Here is a 19,798-nt window from a genome sequence, read left to right as displayed (position 1 = left end):
AAAGTTGTAATAATAATGTTCAGAAATATGGGTTTGGAATAGCAATAGTACAGATTATATTACAATCTTCCTATTATATACTTTTCCTGATCTGGATGAGAATATGAATTTTCTGCTATGATTATTTTCATGTCTAGACTGTCTTCCCTGAGAATAGAGATCATGTTTCCAACTTCCTGTCTTGAAAAACCAATAGTGCCTAGCCAGTGTTCTTCAGACATTTGTTCAGTAATAGATATGAATGAACTTTTACATCATGTAATATCATTTGAAATGTTTTTCACATGTACCTTGACTAATGTCACATGTAAGATTTGTTCAGGAAATACAAATGGACTTCTGTGGGTACAATATAAGTGATTTGTGGGTGGGTGTTACAGAGGGACAAGAAATTAGGAGGTAAGAGATCAAAGAATTATCTCTTCAAAGGGAAATGATAAGCCATTTGAGGCAGATTGGATTAAAAACAAAAACAAAACTCCCAATTATGATGCAGTGGCCAGAAAGGCAGAGCTGGTTACAGTTGGCTTGTATGGATTGAGACTACAATGTTGACCTCATCTTCAACAACTCATTTCACTACACCCACACTGGCTGGAACAGTTTTCTCTCTCATCTGCCTATGCCAGAGACAGACACCTGCACATGTACACACACACACACACAAACACACATGGACATACACACATCGCTCTTCAGTTCTGACCTTTCGTGTTTCTCTCTCTGAAAAGACTTCCCTGAAACGCAAAAAGCACCCCCCCCTTTATTCAAGAATAGGAGTTCTTTTGCACACGTAAAGTCTTCTTTACTTTCTGCTGTTATAATGCTTAGGCCCAGATTAGAACTGCCTTCCATCAAACTTAAATGCTGCGAGGTCAGAGAGTATGTGTGTCTTGTTCGTTATTTTTACCTAATATCATGATAGCCTCATTAACCAAGCCAGACGCTTGGAAAGCATCCTTGATAATCACCAATCCTGCAATCCCAAATTCCATTCGGCTCAATTCTTGTTAATTCTTCCTTCTCAAATATCTTAAGTCCTCAAGTCCATCTACGTCATTCCATTCCTGTTGCCACTTCCCTAGTGGTGACCCCTGTTCTCTGTAGTCTCAGTTACCATGTCAGTGTCCTGGCTGCTCTTCCTTCCTCCAGGACTGCCACCTTCAAATCCGTTCTCTATCCTGAAGCCAGAGTTCTTTCTCAAAATCAAAACCGGGTTTCTAAAACCCTTACCTTGCCAATATCATCCTTGTCATTCTCAACCATAGTGGTTTTCTTTCAGCTCCCTGAATTTTTCATACTTTCTCTCATTCCCAGATTTTCTTCCACGTGGGATAATTACCTAGGATCACATATCTTGGTTGCAGGTACATCTGGGGAAATGAGAACCTCCATGTGCCTTAGATGTTACCTTCCAATTTTCAGAAGTACAGCGTGATTTTGTTTAGTGCCCCATCATTTATGTGCTTCAAGAAGTAATGAAAACCCCTCAGCATGGGCATCTCAGGAAGCCAAATAACTGACATAAATTCCTTCAAGATGACCTCAAAGGAGCGCTTTTAAAACAGGATACGGTTGGGTTTCAGGTTGAAGGCTGAGTAAACGCGCCTCCCAATAGCACTTGGAAATGTATTTACACTACCTCCTGTTGCATGGTTGTACATTCCTTGGGATCCTACCCCTGCTGCCAAGAGATGTTGCAGTAAAGGCTGCTAACCACTGGTCTAGCAAAACACTTCATATTGTGGTTAAAAAAAAATCACCCTTCCCAATGTCATACAAAATAGGCGCTGCGTAATTCAATCCTGTGTCTGCAATTTATCCTTTTGGAATATTAACATTCAAGACAGAATTGTTCTTTGGAAGATCTTAAATCCTGCTCCAAACAAGGTAGGACCATGCTATAGGGTGAGCAGAGGCAAAAATGTCTTCATTCAACTCATTGCCTGGTAATCCTATTATTTTACTATTCAATTCATTTCACCATTCTGTTACTACTATTCAGATTTTCTTCTCCCAACCTTCTCCTTGAATTTCTTTTTCACTCTCAGCTGATGGATTTGCTTCTTATTTCATTGAGCAAATGCAAGCAATAGAAAAAGATCACTTTCTTCCTCCTACCTCCAAGTTAATCATTGTTTCCTTGCAAACTACAAATATCTTCTTGACAATTACATTTCTCTGGTCCCATTCATAGCAAAACTCCTTGAAAAAATGGCCAACCACATTTGCTTTTGTTCTGGCTTTGCCTACACTACAGTATATCCTTCATATAGAAGCTAAACTGATCCTTTTAAGAATGAAATTCATACTATGTTACTTGCTTACTCAAAATCCACCATTGTCTGCCCATCACTCTTAGAATAAAATCCAACATCCTGAGCCTGGTCCTGAAGGCACTATACGATCTTGCTTATGCTGGGCTCTCTGGCCCAGTTTTCTATCATTCTTTCCCCAGCTTGCTTCTCTCTAGCCAGTGGCCTTTCTCCATTTCCCAAGCACACTCTCATTTCCAGAATCCAACACTGACTTCCCAGTGACATGGAGCACTTCTCCCCTAGACACGACCTGGTGCTTTCCCTTACTAAAGTTAGGCTCTTACTCAAATATTGCCTCCTCAATGAATCTCCTCTCTCTCTCTCTCTTTTTTACTACATATGATAGGCAAAATAATAGCCCCCAAGGGAATATATTAGGTTACATGGCAAAGGGGATTAAGATTGCAGATGGAATTAATGTTTAGCTAATCAGTGGACCTTACAATAGAGAGGTTATCCTGGATTATTATGGGGTGGGTCAATGTAATAACAAGGGTACCTCAAAGTGAAAGAGGGAGACAGAAAAGGAGATGCAGAGAGAGGGCAGTGGGAGGAGAATTCAGTCTGACATTGCTGGCTTTGAAAATGTAAAAGGGCCATGAGCCCAGGAACGTGGGCAGCCTATAGAGGCTGGAAAAGGCAAGGAAATAGATTCACCCTAGAGCTTCCAGAAGGAAAGCAGCTCTGCCAACACCTTGATGTTAGCCCAGGGAGAACTACTTTAGACTTAGGCTTCCAGAACTGTAAGATAATCAATCTGTGTTGTGGAAAGCCACTATGTCTGCAGTAATTTGTTATGGCAGCAGTAGAAAACAAATACCCTGCCCAATCTAAAATGAATATACACCCCCACATATCCACCACTCTCTGTCCCGTTGGCCTTACCTAGCTTTTTCTCCAGTCATCACTGGCTATTCACTTTGAGCCCCACAAGGCCAACACGTTGAGCTTTGCTCCTGGTCATCCTCCAGTGTCTAGAACAGCATCTGCTTGTGGAATGTTGCTAACACTAGTCGTTGCAACTTCACTTTGCCGTTCGCTGATATTAAGCTTTATTTTCAACTCTGCTTTTCCCCATAGATAACACTGTTATAAGTAAAAGTGTGTTAAAATTAACACAACAGTTATTTCAGAGGCAAAAGGCATTATGATTTGATCACATGTCACCCAAGGAGCCTGACTGAAAGGATGAGGGTTGCCCAGTCTTCCCAGATGGTCTCCTTTAACAAGTTTTGCAAACTGATTGCAGTATAAACAGATTGTGAATTAACTTCTGGCATGCTCACCTTATCCAGGCATACTCAAAAGCTGTTATACTCACAAATAGCTTCTTTTATTCTAAAAGTCGGCAAAAACTGCCATGTCAGACCCTTGAGTCTCTGTTTCTATCGATTTAGAGACAATCAGAATGAAAGTGGGTAAGACTCACACTGCATCTTCTTATTTTTACACATGTCATTGTTACTGAAAATATCCTTGGTCTTTAGTCCTTTGGAATATAAGCATCTAGATGTAAATGAACACATTTCTAAACCACACTACCATCGACACCCAAGACAAAAGAAGGAGCTACTAAGATTGTCATCTTCCAATATATAGCTTTAATTTTGATCTTTTATTTTAATCTTTACAGCACTTCAGTGAACTCAGTAATTTAAATTTGAATTTTTGGCATATTTATTTTTATCATTATTTTTTCTGATCATAAATAAATACCTGTTCATGGTTTTGAAAACAAGAAAAAAATACATTAAAAAAAGAAAATACTCAATTTTATTCACATTTCCCCATGACAGCCTCTTATTGCATTTCCTTTCTTGTACTCTTCAAAAAGTTGTAGACACAATTTTGAATTTTATAGTTTTCACTTAACATTAAAACAAAACCATCTGCCCATATTAATACTAATTCTTTGTAGAGTTCATTTTTTATGGATACAAAATATGTAATTGTGTTATTTATGCCATAATTTAATTGACTATATATAGGCTATTCAAAAACATTACTTTTTTAGTGTTATGCGTCCTGTCTTAAAAAAAAAAAAGTATTTGCAGCCACTTTAGAATTAATTTCCAAAACATGTTTCCTTTTGGGAATTGTAGGGAGACAGAAGCCAGAAGTACCAAAAAAGCATTACTGGCAGAAAAAGTGTTCTGAGTGGTTAAGAAAGAGGCCCCAGGACACAGCACAGGGTGAGTGGGGACATGTATGGATTAATAATAGTTGTTTGCCATGTTTGGGAGAGAAGCTGCACTGTGCTGTGATGCAGAGGTAAGCGTGGAAGCAGTGTGGCAAGAGAGGGCTGGCTCAGGCTGGAGACATCTGGAGACATTGTAGGAGATGACAATTGAGGTAGCTGGAATGGACCCATCATCTTGCTACAGAGGGTTGGCTTTCCCCACTCTACCTGGGGTGAAGTGCGATGTATAATGTGGGCCCCCTTGTAGGGTCCTTGAATGAACCTATTCCTGCAGGGACGATGTGTGCCCTGCTCTCTAGTGTTGTTATGTCTTGGAAATCAGAGTAGATTGACACAGAGGCCTTTGCAGTATCATATGCAAATCCGTGTCCATATCTCAAATATCAGAGCTAAAGAATAAAACTTGACCGAATGTTGCCGAGTAAATGACCTGCAGTGCAGTTATACTATGAACAATTTTGATAATTACAATTGTGTGTTTGAAATGAGCTCTCTTTAGGTTAGAGACTACCAATGAGGGTGTCCCATGCATGAGTTTCATAAAGATATAGGAATTACACAAACATAACACTTCATTGCATAAATGCTTTCTAATTCAGCATGTTTTCATTTGCAATTCTTTTACCAAGGGTACTCTGAACATACCCTTTATTTAAAGAAAGTTAAAGAAGTTCCTACATGCTGCTCTGACTAATGGTTCACCTTTATTTGGGGGCAGTGACCTATGCTCCTTAGGGATGAGATGTGTCCTTATACTTCTAGGTCTAAGAGCTTATTGTCCACATGCTCACAGCAATGGCCACATAATCAAATTTAATTATCATATCAAATATGTAACTTCTGTGCATTTGCCATAAAGGTTTTCTGGCTTCATCTTTTTTGTTTTTATTTATATACATTTATTTTATTTATATATTATCACATTAATATATTATATATAATTTATTTTATTTATATATTTATAAAATTTATTCTTGGTGATATACAGCTCTGTGGGTTTTGACAAATACATACAGTCATGTATTCACCACCATAATCAAGATACAGAAAGTTCCAACCCCCCAAAAAACTCCTTTGTGTTGCCCCTCTGGAGGCAACCCCCCACTCCCAATGCCTATTAATGATTTCTATAAAGATGTATTTTTGTAATCTATGCCTTATTTTTACTAAAATATTTAGAAGGGTAAAGGATCACTTTCACCAATGCTTATGGATCTAGAAAAGTTTCTTAATTTTACAGACTTGGGCCAATACACCAAATATCAGAGACCCAAGTTCTGGTTTTTCTGCAAGGTCAAGGTTGAGCTCTGTTCCTCCCCGTCTAGTGACATTCATCTGATGGCTGCCTGCCTGAATTCCACAGCATCCACAGCTGGTATATTAGGTGTATTCAGTTTTGAGTATAAATCACTTAGTGAATAGCAATTTGCTTGCATGTCTTAAATCTCCTTATAATGTAATCTAGAATTGAAATTATTTTAAATCTATTTTAGGATTTCATTATGGAGGCATACCTCACTTTATGCAATAATTATGTTCTTTGTAAACGTATATTTAAACTTAATTTTGAAGATTTAACTGTTATTCTTAAAAGCCCTGAACATGCTTGCTGGTTAAAGGATGAATGAGTGCTTTTATTTATTTATTTATTTATTGAGTCAGAGTCTTACTCTCTTGCCTGGGCTAGAGTGCATCAACTCAACCTAGGTTGACTAGTTCACAGCAACTTCAAACTCCTGGGCTCAAGCGATCCTCCTGCCTCAGCCTCCCAAGTAGCTGGGACTACAGGCATGTGCCACCGTGCCCAGCTAATTTTCTCTATATATTTTTAGTTGGCCAATTAATTTATTTGTATTTTTTAGTAGAGACAGGGTCTTGCTCAGGCTGGTTTTGAACTTCTGACCTTGAGTGATCCTCCTGCCTCGGCCTCTCAGAGTGCTAGGATTATAGGCGTGAGCCACCATGCCTGGCCTGAATGAGTGTTTTACCAATAATTAGTATTTTATCTATGGTTCTCAAAAATCTATGTTTATGGACATGGATGGTGTCCATCAGGGCACACCTGAGCTGAACATTTTAGTAACGTTGGTAGCTCTCTTCATCCACACAATCTACAGATACAGGATTCTTTACACACAACAGGTCAAGTTTGAATCTCAACCCATCAGTTTAAGTGTCAAAGTGTATTTTTCTTCTTTTAGAATAATTTCAAGACCGTTTCAAGATAATTTCAAGACATTTCTCCTAGAATGCTGTAGCTGCCACACGGAATATTCTTTCCAAGAACCTGGAAGCCTGTTCCCTTACACAGACTTCCAGCTTCTTGAAAGAATTTTGCAGATTAAGCAACAGGCGTCTAATGCTCATACGATTCAACTAGCTGTAGAGCAGATCTGTTTCCCATTTCTAGTTGGAGTTTCAAGGACTTCCTTTTTCTAGTTGTTTTTCTGCTATGCACTTGTAGGGGCTGCTGGCTCCTCCCCTCTCATAGCAAGACATTAACAGAAGCTTTTCAAAAGAAGATAGACTAATGACCAAGATGCATATGAAAAAATGCTGAACATCTCTAATCATCAGGGAAATGGAAATCAAAACCACAATGAGATATCACTTAACTCCAGTGAGAACAGCTTTTATCAAAAAGTCCCAAAACAACAAATGCTGCCATGGATGTGGATAGGAACACTTACACATTGCTGGTGGGACTGCAAACTAGTACAATCTCTATGGAAAGTAGTATGGAGATACCTCGGAGAACTAAAAGTAGAACTACCATTTGATTCAGGAATCCCACTACTGGGTATTAACCCAGAGATAAAAAAAGATATTCTATAAAAAAGACACCTGCACTCAAATGTTTATAGCAGTACAATTCACAATTGCAAAGATGTGGAAACAGCCCAAGTGCCCATCAATTCATGAGTGGATTGATAAAATATGGTTTATGTATACCATGGAATTCTACTTAGCCATTATAAAAGATGGTGAACTGAAGACCTGGAGCCCATTCTTCTTAGGGAAGTATCACAAGAATGGAAAACAAACACCACATGTACTTATTATTAAACTGGAACTAATTGATCAACACCCATAAGCACATAGGAAAATAACATTCATAGGAAATCAAGCAGGTGGAGGGGAGGTGGGGACAGGTGTATTCACACCTAACGGGTACAATGCACACTATCTGGGGGATGGGCCCACTTATAACTTTGACTCAAATGGTACAAAAGCAATCCATGTAACCAAAACATTTGTGCCCCATAATATTCTTAAATAATAAATAAAATAAAATAAACAGAAGTTCCCTTAAAAAAAAGATTCAGCTACATTTTGTGATATGGAAGTCTAAGCCAACTGAGAGACGTTTAGGGCCGAGGGTCGCCCTGTCAGGCTAGCACATCCAGGCATAGTAGCCATCATGAATTGCTTCTAGAATAAGGAAAACATGCAGCCAAACCTCTCTGGAGGACTCATTTGGATCAGTACTTTGCAGAGGAATATTTCTGCATATATTGTATGTGTGTACATCTGTATGTATACTTCTGAGTAGCAAAGCTTACTCTAAATATGACATTATTAATTCTTAAAAGGAGTAGGTTATCTTTGGCTTCTCTTTGCCCCTTTTTATTTTCCAATTGAACTTATTAGAGCACAGATTTCTGCTATCCCTGAGTCCTGTCACATTTCTGTTATTTCCTCTGTCATTGACTTGGGTAGCTCTGACCTATATTTTTCTTTTCTTCGTTGCTAAACAAAAACTGACTTCTTTCTGGGGGGCTAGAGAAACAAGACTTATGTGACCAATATGTTTCCCAACCCTCACACGAGAAAGAGGGTGCACCCAACACTATCAACAAACAACCCTGTGTCAGTCATAGAACCAGATGCTGTAAGCTGATTCTTATTGTGGGCGCTCTCGACACAAAATAAAACAGACCCCCAAAACAAAGGCTTCCAGTCTCCAACCTAAAATGCAATTCCAACAAAAATCTTGCCGCTCTATAGCTTTGAAATAGCCTAACCAAATTGTCTTCCATTGTAAGTTTTTTAGTTTAAAAACAAAAAAAACAAAAAGCAAAACACAAAGATATTAAATTGAGGCCAGGCAAATTCTAGTAGTCTTTTTCAGATGACTTCTAAATCTCAGTAGCACCTCCCACTTCTTCCTGCTCACTTTTTATGTGGTTCCCTAATTGTGAATGGTTCCCAGCTGCATTGCCTGTTATTATTAGTGCTATGATGACTGCCATCATTAATTATCACATGCCGTTATCTTTCTTCTCAAAACGTTTCCCTTGAGCATTTAACACAAATATTTGTGGACTGTGCTTTTGTTAGCATTGTTGCAATTTGTTCTTCCATCATTATGAAAGGTAAGGTGTCTGTTTCATTGTTTCTTTCATTCCCCCAAGTAGCTGGAAGGGTTATAATCTAACAATCCTTATTTAATCCACTGGTTGGTTTGGAAAATGTAGGAAGAAGAAATGAACCGTAGGGTAGACTTAGAAGTGAGAAGCATGAATTTGGCAAATGTGATGTTTTAAGCTGTTTAAGACATGGGACATACTTTACAGAGTTCCTGAAACAAAAGTGAAAGAAATTAATTTGGTGATGGGAGGAATTTTCTTCTATTGAAGTAAGAGGGAAAGACAGCAGGGAGATGAGAGAAGTGCTTTTTTGGAACCACTTGATTTTGAACAGAGCAGGAAAATTATCTACTCTTTGCACCTCCCCCACCACCATATGCTTCCTTAAAGTTTCCTTTTTCTGTACTTGAAAGGCCCACAGAATTTAATAGTATTCATGCATTTGAAGTGCTAGGCTATTCCAAGCTTCCTCTGTTTTTGCATTTATCATGAGAAGTAGTGAACAAAAAATATCCAAGTTATACGATAAGATAAAAATAAATAATGATTATTTAATGAAAAGAATTAAACTAAAAGGCAGTTTTTTAAAAAGGCAGTTGACCTTAAATAAACTGAGATACAGGATCACAACCAGATTCAGGGACTAAATTATAGGTCAGTTTCCTTGAATGTCTAGGCTGAGAGAATTTAGTAGGTTACCACAGCAGAACACTAAATTGTAGACACCCGCAGGGGCCTGAACAAATTGAAACAACTTTATCAAAAGGTCAAATTTACTTAGGATGTGTTGAATTCAGATGTAATAGTAAAAGTAGATGGGGTGAAAGACCAAGAAATTCACAGATGTCCTTACAGGGGAACACTTGCAATAATTCCTACCAAGACAAAGCCTGCTTCTAAACCTCTGCTTTCTACAACGTTTCTACCAAACTGCTTTTTCTTTTCAACCCTTCTCTGGAGCATTATTTCAATTAGATTTTGTAAAGCCAAGGGGAAAGGCAAACAGTGCCTTCCAGGGCTCCATGGGACCCAGTCGTGATCCTGAACTTGTGCTTCATTAGGACCAATCCTCTCCCCATTTCTGGAAAGAAGGTGGGGTGAAGAGGCAGGCTTTGGAATGGGCAGACCCCTATTCCAATCCTGTCTTTACTGCTTACCATTGTGTGGGTCCTGGGCATACCTTTGATGTCAGTTTCCTTATTGCTAAAATGTATCTTACATATTAGTTGTTTTTTACTCGTTTGGTTTGCGGATTAGAAATAATGATACAAAGTGACCAGTAGGGTAAGAAAGGAAATGCATCTGGCAACACTGACTGCAAGACCCAGAGTGAGCAATGCCTGTTTCCACCTTTTATTTTTGGTTCCAAGATTCTACTCTGCCCACAAAAGTGATGCTCAGATTGGAAATAACTACACTGGCTTCTGCTGTACCTTCACTTTTGCAGCTTCCAGCCAATGGCAGCCACTGTCGGTTCCATTGTCTGAGGGCATATGGATAAAGCAGTAGGTAGAGATGAGGTAGCGAGCATGGGCAACCAACCTGTAGCAACCACCTGAGCTGTGGTCCTGCGGCTCCTTTCCCCACACCCATTTTTAAGCCATTCCCACTAGCAATCAAGGTTTCTGGGCCCACAGTACCCCCTGATGGCTGACATGGGGAACTTTCTTTTCCCAACTATTCCTGTCTTCTCTCTTAGTGGAACTCCCCTGTCTTTTACAGATCACCGCTTTGTCCATTCTGTCATGGACCATTCATTACTCACAAACTTTGTGTAGCCTTTCCTGCCTTGCTTCCTCCCCCTTTTAATTTCCTGTTCAATTATTTCAGGGATATCTATTTCCTTCCCTCTTTCTCTTTTTTTTCCATTTATGAATCCTCAAATTACTGCAATTATGGTTGATAGGTATAATGGTAGGATGAGTGCATTTGTCTATCTTTCAAGAAAACTCTGTACATTTGGAAGTAAAATAAGACTTAGTGTAGAACCAACAACATTAATCTTTAACATTCTCTGAGACATCCAGATTTCTTCCTAACCTGCACGAAAGAGGACATCATCTTTCTCTAAGTAACACTGATCTTTTCTTGACATTACTTTCCTATTTATTTAATTGCCAGTATTCTACTGGTTTGTCCCTATTTCATTGCAAATGTGATTCAGCTACAATAAGGGTTAAGTGCATTCCTGTGGGCTATTCAAACCAAAACACGATCTTTCAGCATTAGTTCTCTATGAAAAAGGAAATTCAAAGCTCCAAACAACTGTTGCAGAATAAACTTTGGAAAATATTACCTATTATAACTTAATATTGGAAATTTGAGGCTGAGAGTGGTACATTTTAAAAAATTAATATTGATGTCTGAATTCTCTGATTTTTATCTATTGAACCATGACATCTATTGGGATTAGTATTTGGAAAGTTATTCAGATGTAACCGATGTGGGCAGATGTTGATTCTTCTGTTATCAAAGAAAAAATACACTAATCAGATCTTGATTTGACATGGTATCAGAATGTCATAGAAGGTTATTAAATTCACTGCTATGACTATAGATTGCTTCTTAGTGAAAACACATAAAACATGCCTCAAAATATAAGTACTCATTTTCCTTAATGTAAATTCAAATAAGTCTTTGTTTGTCAAGGTCTCAGTTTAAAATATTTTAAAAAATACAAATGATTTGGGCATGAATTAAAATGGTATTAATTTTATGTTTAAATGCTTAATTCTTTTGATTTAGGAGAAGGGACCGCAAGTCCTGATAAAATAACTAAAAGATTTCTGCCACAAATTAACATCAAAAGGCTTAATTTTTCTAGTAGCTAAATACTTATCTTTAAAAGTAAAATCTTATAAAAATTGGTATGAAATAACTGAATCATTTAATAAAATGATAAATAAGCTCTTGTGACCATATATAGATAGGCATGAAAAATACAATTTTAAAGTGCTTTTATAAAAATACTTTCCTAATTTGGTCATAATTCAAGGTAATGCTTGCATAGGATTTTTTTTCCCTTTGGAATGATTTCCATATTTATAGAATTGAAATTATTTTCTCCTTTAACATAAAAGATACAAATTAGCTAAAGTAACAGGTAAATATCACCTAGCCAATTTCATCACAATTCCATGAAACTGGATATTCTACATAAATTCTATATGCATACTAATATAACAATAAAAATCAAGAATGATGTCATAAAATAGCTGTGTAGTGCAAAAGGTATTTTAACTGATCGTTCATCAAAGACTTATTTGATCTGACATATCCACATTTTTCTGGAAAGAGATATTTGCTTTCTGATAATGTATACCTTTTGAATTCATAAAGTTTTGGTGGTACAAATTAAAACATTCAGTGTTAATGTTTTTGAAAGCATTACGTTTAAATTATTTTCTCAGGACCCAAAGAGAAAACACCAGAGGAAACATAACCAGACTGGATTGTTTAAAACGTATTTTCCCTTTAATTAAATAAGAAACATCTGTCTAGGGATTTTGGAAATGAATGTAATCCATCCACACGCTGCCTGTACTAGTTTGCATCCAATGTCTAATATTTTGAAAGAAATTTTTTTCTTTCTGTAAAGAATTAAACGGCAACATGGAGCGATGTCTGGGTCTACAGCAACTAAGACTTGCCTCCGGAGTTTGGGCACTAGAGAGGGATCTCTTTTTCCAGATCTGTCCTTGGGAAACAAACAAATTCTCTTCATCTTCAAGGTTAGGTTGTAGCTTTTGTATTTCTCCAAAGTATCCACTCACCCTGAAAATGCTCATCTCAGAACAGTAAGGAAACAGAAGTTGCTAAGGATGCTTCCAAACACTCAAGATCAAAATACCATCCCTGCTCTAGGGTTCAGTAAACATGTTCCTCGCCTTTACTAAGGCTTGAAAAAGCTGATTTCTCTAGGGACCTACACGACCCACAACACAGACACATCAGACAGGCGAAATGAGTACGGTACAAAGAAAGCGGGACTTAGACTCCAGGGTGGCTCTGGTTCCTTCACACCAGCGCTCACGGTTCAGAAGGACAAATATCACTTACTGGTGGTGTCAAATGGGATCTGCTTGCACTGCGCAGACCCCTCCGCGGGCCAAGGACAGTAATAGACGGCTCCCCCTTCCAGGATGTCGGGCTGGCTGGTGTTGGCTTTGGGCGCGCCCACCAAGACACTCGCTCTGCGTGCGACAGGGTTGGAGAAAGTCACTCCTCGGGAATCAGGAAAGTGCGTGCATGCAGGGCGGCCTCGGAGCACAACGCCCGCGGGCACTGGAGGAGGGACAGAGGGCAATAATGTATTTATGATGGGGACCGACTGTCAAACTTGATTTCCTCTTGGAAACCTACGGGCGCCAGAAACCTGGTTTGGAAGAGGGTGCAAACGGTCCTAATTCCTCTCTAGGTGGAGCTATGTGTATACAGTGAGATGAGAGAGGAGTGGGGGGAAAAAGCCAAGGACAGAGCCCAGCTGCTTGTAGCGACAGCACTTGCGCCCAGACACAATTGTTACAGGGTATGTATAAACACACCCTGTTGTGGTCTTTGCTTTAACTGGCTTGAGGCTGCTCGGTCCCGTTCTCTCCTTTGTATGATGTGCGAGTCTTTGTCCCGGGGACTCCCCAGGACTTGCGTGTTCTAGGCAAGTGGCATGTCTCTAGTTCAACGTTCACAAGGCACTTCTAGCATGGAAGTAGAGAGCCGGAGGAGGGGGCGGGACCCCCAGGGGGCAGCGGGGCAGGATCCCAGGCGGCTTGGTCCCCCAGGCTGCGGGAACCTGCGCGGGGTCCGCGACAGAGCGCCAGGGACCCGACCGGTGTGCGGGTTCGCCCGCGCGCGCCACCTCCCCGGCGGGGCGACTTACGTGCGGGCGTCGGGAATGTGGAAGTCCACAGCGTAGCCGAAGTAGCTGCCCTCGGGGCCGCTGTACACCGTGAGCTTGTCCACGTCCAAGTTGAACGCTTGAGAGGCAGGGGACCACAGCATCATTCCCAGCGCGGCCGAGACGCACCAGAGGGGCGCGAGCGGCTGTGCCCGGCTGCCCCGGGGACCGCGGCGGGCCCCGGCAGACATCGCCCTGCGCCCCGGCGGCTGCTCCCTGGGGAGCGGGAGCCGAGGACCCCGGCGGGGCAAATGGCGGGGGTGGTGCCCGGCGGTCCCCAGATGCCCGTGTCCCGGGTCGATGCGCTTGGCGCGCCCGCGGTGACAGTCCCCACGCCTGCTCCCGCCCGCCGCCCGGCCGGCTCGGGGGCTGGCCCAGGCGCGCTCGCCCTCCCCGGTGGCGGGCGGGGACCCGTGCGCTCGCGGCGCCTCCTAGAGGCGGGTGCGGAGCCGGAGACTCCCGGGCTGCCCTGGTCCCGTTGGTGGCCGGCGCCAGGAGCCTGCTGGGGCCGCCCGGATCTCTACTGCAGTCCCATCACAAGGACAATCTAAGTCTCGCCTCTGTCACCTCAAGTCGTTACTTTGAGAAGCAATGTCCCACGTGGAGCGAGGCTTTGCTCCAGTTTTCCCAAATGCACGGCTTGGGTGCAAGAATGGAAAGCGAACTCCGCCAGCAGGCGGGGACAAAGCCGTTAATCTGTTCGCATCCCCTCCGCAGCCTGACGACCCCTGGGGTCCACGCGTTTGTTCCTCTGTGGCTGAGAGTCAAACATGAAATGCAACAATCCTCTCCGCCCCCGAAGCCACCCCACCTCCCCGCAAAGCTGACTAATAAAGAAAGCCTCCAGATTTTATTTAGGTCTTTCTCAAAGGCACCTTGGGCGTATTAAGTGACTTGGTAGTACATCTTCTGGCCCCTGTGCAACTGTGATGAAAACTGGCAAAGTTAGGAAAGTTGGGATTTATAGTTTACCCTCAGCAGGGGGAGAAGGGGTAGGTTAGAATCTCCAGGAGTTCCAACTTCAGTTCCCATCCACAGGGATTATGGATCTCTTTCCACATCCCCTGTGTTGGGGATGAAAGGGAAGAGAAGAGTCGTCTAGATGCCCTCCCATGACACGTGGCTGGTCTTCCACTAGCACTGGACAAAACTGGGCAGCATGAAACTGGAGGGCCCTGGAGTTAGGTAGAAATGAAATTTAGCCACAGAAGAGGTAAGTAGTTTCTGAAGCATTTTAAGATTTGGTGGCAGATGTAGACTTAGGTAGGAATTTGAATAGGGGGCTTAGATTTGGGTGTTGTGGGAGGAGAAATTGAAGGAAAGTATTAAAGACACAGAGTCTGGGATTAAATAGTTGTGCCAGGGGTGGGAATAAAAGGGGGGGGGGTTAGGGGGTGGCGAGAAATAGGGCCGAATGGATCACCGGAAGCCTCGGATCTAAGACCATTTATTGAGGCAAAGATCTGTCAGTTTAGAGCAGAAACAGGATGTACACACAGAGGTTCAGAAAGTTTAGTGGCAAGGAGGGTGTGTGTGTGTGTGTGTGTGTGTGTGTGTGTGTCCGGGGTAGTAGTTGGAAGGAGGAGAAAGCAATGAGCTGTTGCCCAAATTGCACTGGGAGATGGGGACTTCAACCTCATTAACAGAAGGAACGTGGGTTAGTAGCCTGGGATTAGTAGCATAGACTGCAGTGTGGGGAGTGGTTCTTCTGTCCTGCTGATGTGAGAATCTATCCAGAGAAAAATAGTTGAGCCCACTGGAAAGCTGGACTTTCTCATCTCCCTTCCATCAGAACCCACTTGGTAGATTGGTTTGAATTTTATGTCTTTACTTGTCCCTGTAAAAATATTAAACTCTCAGACAGTTTGCCTGGTATATCATCACGTCTGGATAATTTCCTAAATGGTAGTCCTTTCCCAGATAATGACTTGGGAATAGATGGTAGAAGACTATCTTCTTGTACTGGACACAGGGTCTGCTACTCTTGTCAAGTGACTATTGTTAACAAAAGTGATGTTCCCCACAGTAAATTTCAATGAGTGATTCACATGCAGCCTATGCATGGGAACATTCAGAGCTGTCTTGGACACTGAAAGCAGAGGAGAACCTGTACTAGATCATTTCCTGACACTGGCATGCTGACATTTGGCAATTTGTCATATTGCATGCAAGCCTTAGGTTGCTGTGAAACGTCTAAATAGGTAGAAAGTAACAGCATGATCCTAGATGTGCACTTGACCCATGTACCAACTTACTGGGCAGAACTAGTTACACAATGCTTTGATCTGAATAGGACAACATATCACCAGGGTATCCCCCATTGTGCCCACTTTCTTAGTTCCCTGGCATATTCCTTACCTTGATTCTTTTTGTTCCAGATAGTGTAGATAAGGAAAAAAAATTCTACTTATTGACACATCATTGGTTATATTCTTGTTTCTTTCTTCCAAAACACAACTTACTCTTGACTTATTCAAATTTGTATTCTTAATATTGTCACTTTCCACTTTACAGATGAGGACATGAAGGTCTGGGGAGGTACAATAATATACATATTCACAGAGTAAGTAGGTGGTAGGATTTGAACCCAAGTCTATCAGATGCCGAAACTAGTTCCTCATGCTGTTAGGTCAATAAGGAATACTTTTCTAAAGCCATGATAATAATGAGAAGTCACCTTTCTAAAGGCAGTAAGATATTCCCAGGTGACCCTTTGGGTACACCGGTGAGTAGTGCTTTAGAGAAGGCACAAGGCGGCCGTGTACTCTTACTTTTCCAAGGGATCTTAGCAAAAGGCTTAGTCGCACCTTGGCGTTCAAAGAGTGGTGGAAAAGCAAACTAACTCGAAGCTCTTTGACCTCCATGGGAGGCCAAAAGCCTGGGAGAGTAGTGATCCTTCCAAGAAGCGAGAAAAAAAAACACCCTACAATAATTGCAGGGAATGAATAAGTCTGAATAGGTGTCTTGTACACTTCACTGTTCTGACACTTGGGAACCATGCCAGTTGGTAAGATCTGGGGAATCGTCAAAGAAACACATGGACAGTGTGACAGGTCTCATGCTGAATGAGAAGTTTGACATTTTAAAGATCTACTAGCTCTGATTTATTTGTCAGAAGAGCTAGCCTGGGAATTGTTTATCATGCGTGTGAGTATGTGTGTATGTTTAATACTGGGAAAGGTATACATAGTTGTTTCCTTAAAAAGAAAAGAAAAAAAAAACTCAAAGGTCAAAGAAGGAACAGATTGGGCCCAAACTTTCTAAAAATAAACAAGTAAAGAGCACCACAGGAAAAAATGATCTCTGACTTGTAGCCATGTACAAAGCACTTATAAATAGAGATGCTGTAGCATTTAACCAGTTAGTACATACTTTTTAACCAAATGTATTCATAACTTAATGACCAACTATGATTTCTGAATCTATTTAAATCTTTATATGATGAAATGTGATGATGTCTTAAAATCAAGATGTATGAGAGTCCTGCTATGATTATTTCATTAATATTAACCACACTTTCAATATGCTAACTAAACTATTTACCAAAAATAAGCCAGTGTGAAAGCAATGTGTTCTTGGAGGGTTCACCAGCTTTAAAAAAACGAATGTACCAGAAATAGAAGGTTGTTTTTCAATCTCTTCTTGTATTTTGGGTAATTGAAGTGATCTCAGATTTTTCTTTGGCCCATCTCTACTCAGCTTTCTTGCAATATTAGAAACAACTGATTAGTTGATAGGGGTTAGTTAAACTTACTGGGGGGGAGGAGACCTTTCAATTCATCAAGCGTCTCTGCTGACATAAGCTTTTGTCTGCAAATTTTTTATTCTGGTCCCTGGAGGATGAATTTCATCATTGTAAAATCTTTTTTTTTTTCTTTTTGATGATTTTGTTTGTAAGTCTTTTTTATGATTTCCCTTCATGATTTTATTAGCCACTTGTAACTTAAAAGTGCCGCAGCAGAGACCTCTGTGCTAGCAGAAGTTCATGTGCAGCCAACAGTTGGTTTAGCTGAAGGAAAATTCCCACTCGTCGGAATCAAGACTTCCTTTTTAGAGCAAGCCTTTTAAAAAAGAGCTCTGCTTTATACAAAAACAAAAATAAACAAAGCATCCTTCCTCTAAAAGGAAGGTAACTGAGAAAAACTATGCTCTTCCAAAGTATTGTCATGTGGGGGTAAATCTTCCTGAAGGTCAAAGCCCTTAGGGGGTTGAGGGTAATTGAACTTATAATTAGGATCTAGAATGATCTGCAGATTTCAATTAGGGCCAGTTCACTCCAGAATCCTGAAAACCCTACACACCCCTGGTGGCTGAGTTGGATGGACCTTTTAGTAACTACTGGCCAAATGACTACAGGGCATTTCGGGGAGGGAATGGGACTCATAGCATCTTAGTCTTAAATTTAGAGTCTGGCAATTGAGGAGCCCAATTCCCCGAGGGCTCACATTTGAGTCCAGTGCAAAGAGAGGCTGCAGGAATATATTTAAAAGGCTTAAAAAAAAAACCTTAAGTCGTCATAAAGTGCTAGGGTTCAGAGCAATACCACTCCTGTCCTTGGGAAAGAGAGCAGTGAAGATGGAAAATGAGGCATTCTCCCCACTCCTGCACACACTCGGACTCAGAAGCAGAGGCTTTCTGCGAGCACAGAGTGCTGTAGACAACTTCATGGACCCTGAACAATGGCAACAGCAGCAATGGATTTGGTTCCTGGAAGATCAGGAAGCTCTTCTAAATCTCCTTCTTTTAGCTCATGGGAAAGGCTGCAGGACCCAGGAGTGATGCCTAAGGTCTCCTACAAATTGTTGGGACAGCCATGGAGGAAGTCCTCCAACTGCAGGAGCACGTGGAAGCCACCAGCATCTGTTATATTGATCTGAATGTGTTTAAAACCCCAGGCTTGGTTGCTGTGTTTGTTTTGCCTTTAGAACCACAAGAACGTCTAGGACTGCCCTCTAGTGTCTGTGATCCTAATCAAGTGTGGGATTTTCCCATGAATTATACAAGTTTTCGTTGTGAAAAATGATGTAGCCTCACAGAAATTTTGATGATTCTTACAAATGGAGTTCTAAAATATATTTCATTAAAAAGTTTCCAAATATTGAGTGGAACTCCCCCACATTTATTAAGGTTATTTCCTTTTTATAGCTTTGCAAATCATCAGGTGAAAAGGAGAAGAAGAAGGAAGAGACAGAGAAGAAGAAAGGAAGAAAAGAAGGAAGGAAGGGAAGGAAGGAGAGAGGAAGTGTCCCATAAAAACAATACTTAATATTTTCCCTAAAGACAAAATCCAAATTAGATTTCTCTGTCATCCATGTAAAAACTATGTCCTACTCAACCTCACTTGCCTTCATAATTTTGTTGGTTTATTTATACAAAGGATTTTAATCCTTTCAACAAATATGAACACCAACTATGTCCTAGGCACCCTGCAAGCAATGAAATACAGAGGTGAGCTAAAGAGATGTAGGTCCTTCCTTCATGTAGCCCATGATTTAGTGAGGCGTGGCGTGGCAAACACATAAGCAAACTGATAAAAATATAAGTAAATGGATAAATATCAGAGTGAACCTATACGGTGGGGTGTCAGAAAATAATGGGGGTAGAGCTGAGATTGGGAAGTCTTTGTGAATAAGATATTTTTCAGCAGAGAGGATAAAAGCCAAAGAATAAAATGGACTTTTCATGACATTACTTTTCATGATATGACATTTAAAAAAATATATGATTATAACCCTCCTCACCCAGATCTGGAAAATAAGGAACTCTATGGCTTGTCTGGGATTTAGACACTGATTTAGAAAAGTCCAAGCTTAGCAGAATTCATCTGTGCACACCAAACTGTGTTAAGATCTTTAGAGCCCCTATAAAATGCCATACATCACCTATCATATTGTCATGTGTGTAACTTACATAAAAAGGCTTTCTATTTATCACGGAACAGTCGTCCACAATGGCATTTGCCTAAGTTATCTACAATAATGGCCCCGATCATGTTAATCCTGTCTAGATGTGTGAG

At 40.8% G+C, this 19,798-nt stretch overlaps 1 protein-coding gene across 1 annotated transcript in view; it reads right to left on the bottom strand.

Moving 5' to 3' along the window:
• Positions 1-14,144, bottom strand: part of ITGA8 (integrin subunit alpha 8) — a 160,778-nt gene extending 146,634 nt beyond the window's left edge. The window contains exons 1-2 of the mRNA XM_075997658.1: positions 13,765-14,144; positions 12,948-13,081 (exon numbers count right to left, since the gene is read on the bottom strand). Coding sequence (XP_075853773.1) covers positions 12,948-13,081; positions 13,765-13,973 — 343 coding nt within the window. The 5' untranslated portion in view covers positions 13,974-14,144. The remainder of the gene's footprint in view (positions 1-12,947; positions 13,082-13,764) is intronic.
• Between the last annotated feature and the right edge of the window lie 5,654 nt (positions 14,145-19,798).

This window comes from Microcebus murinus, chromosome 25, assembly GCF_040939455.1.
Source record: "Microcebus murinus isolate Inina chromosome 25, M.murinus_Inina_mat1.0, whole genome shotgun sequence".
NCBI classification, from domain to species: Eukaryota; Metazoa; Chordata; class Mammalia; order Primates; family Cheirogaleidae; genus Microcebus; species Microcebus murinus.
Note: the sequence above shows the minus strand (reverse complement) of the source record. Positions and strands in the feature narration are given on the sequence as shown.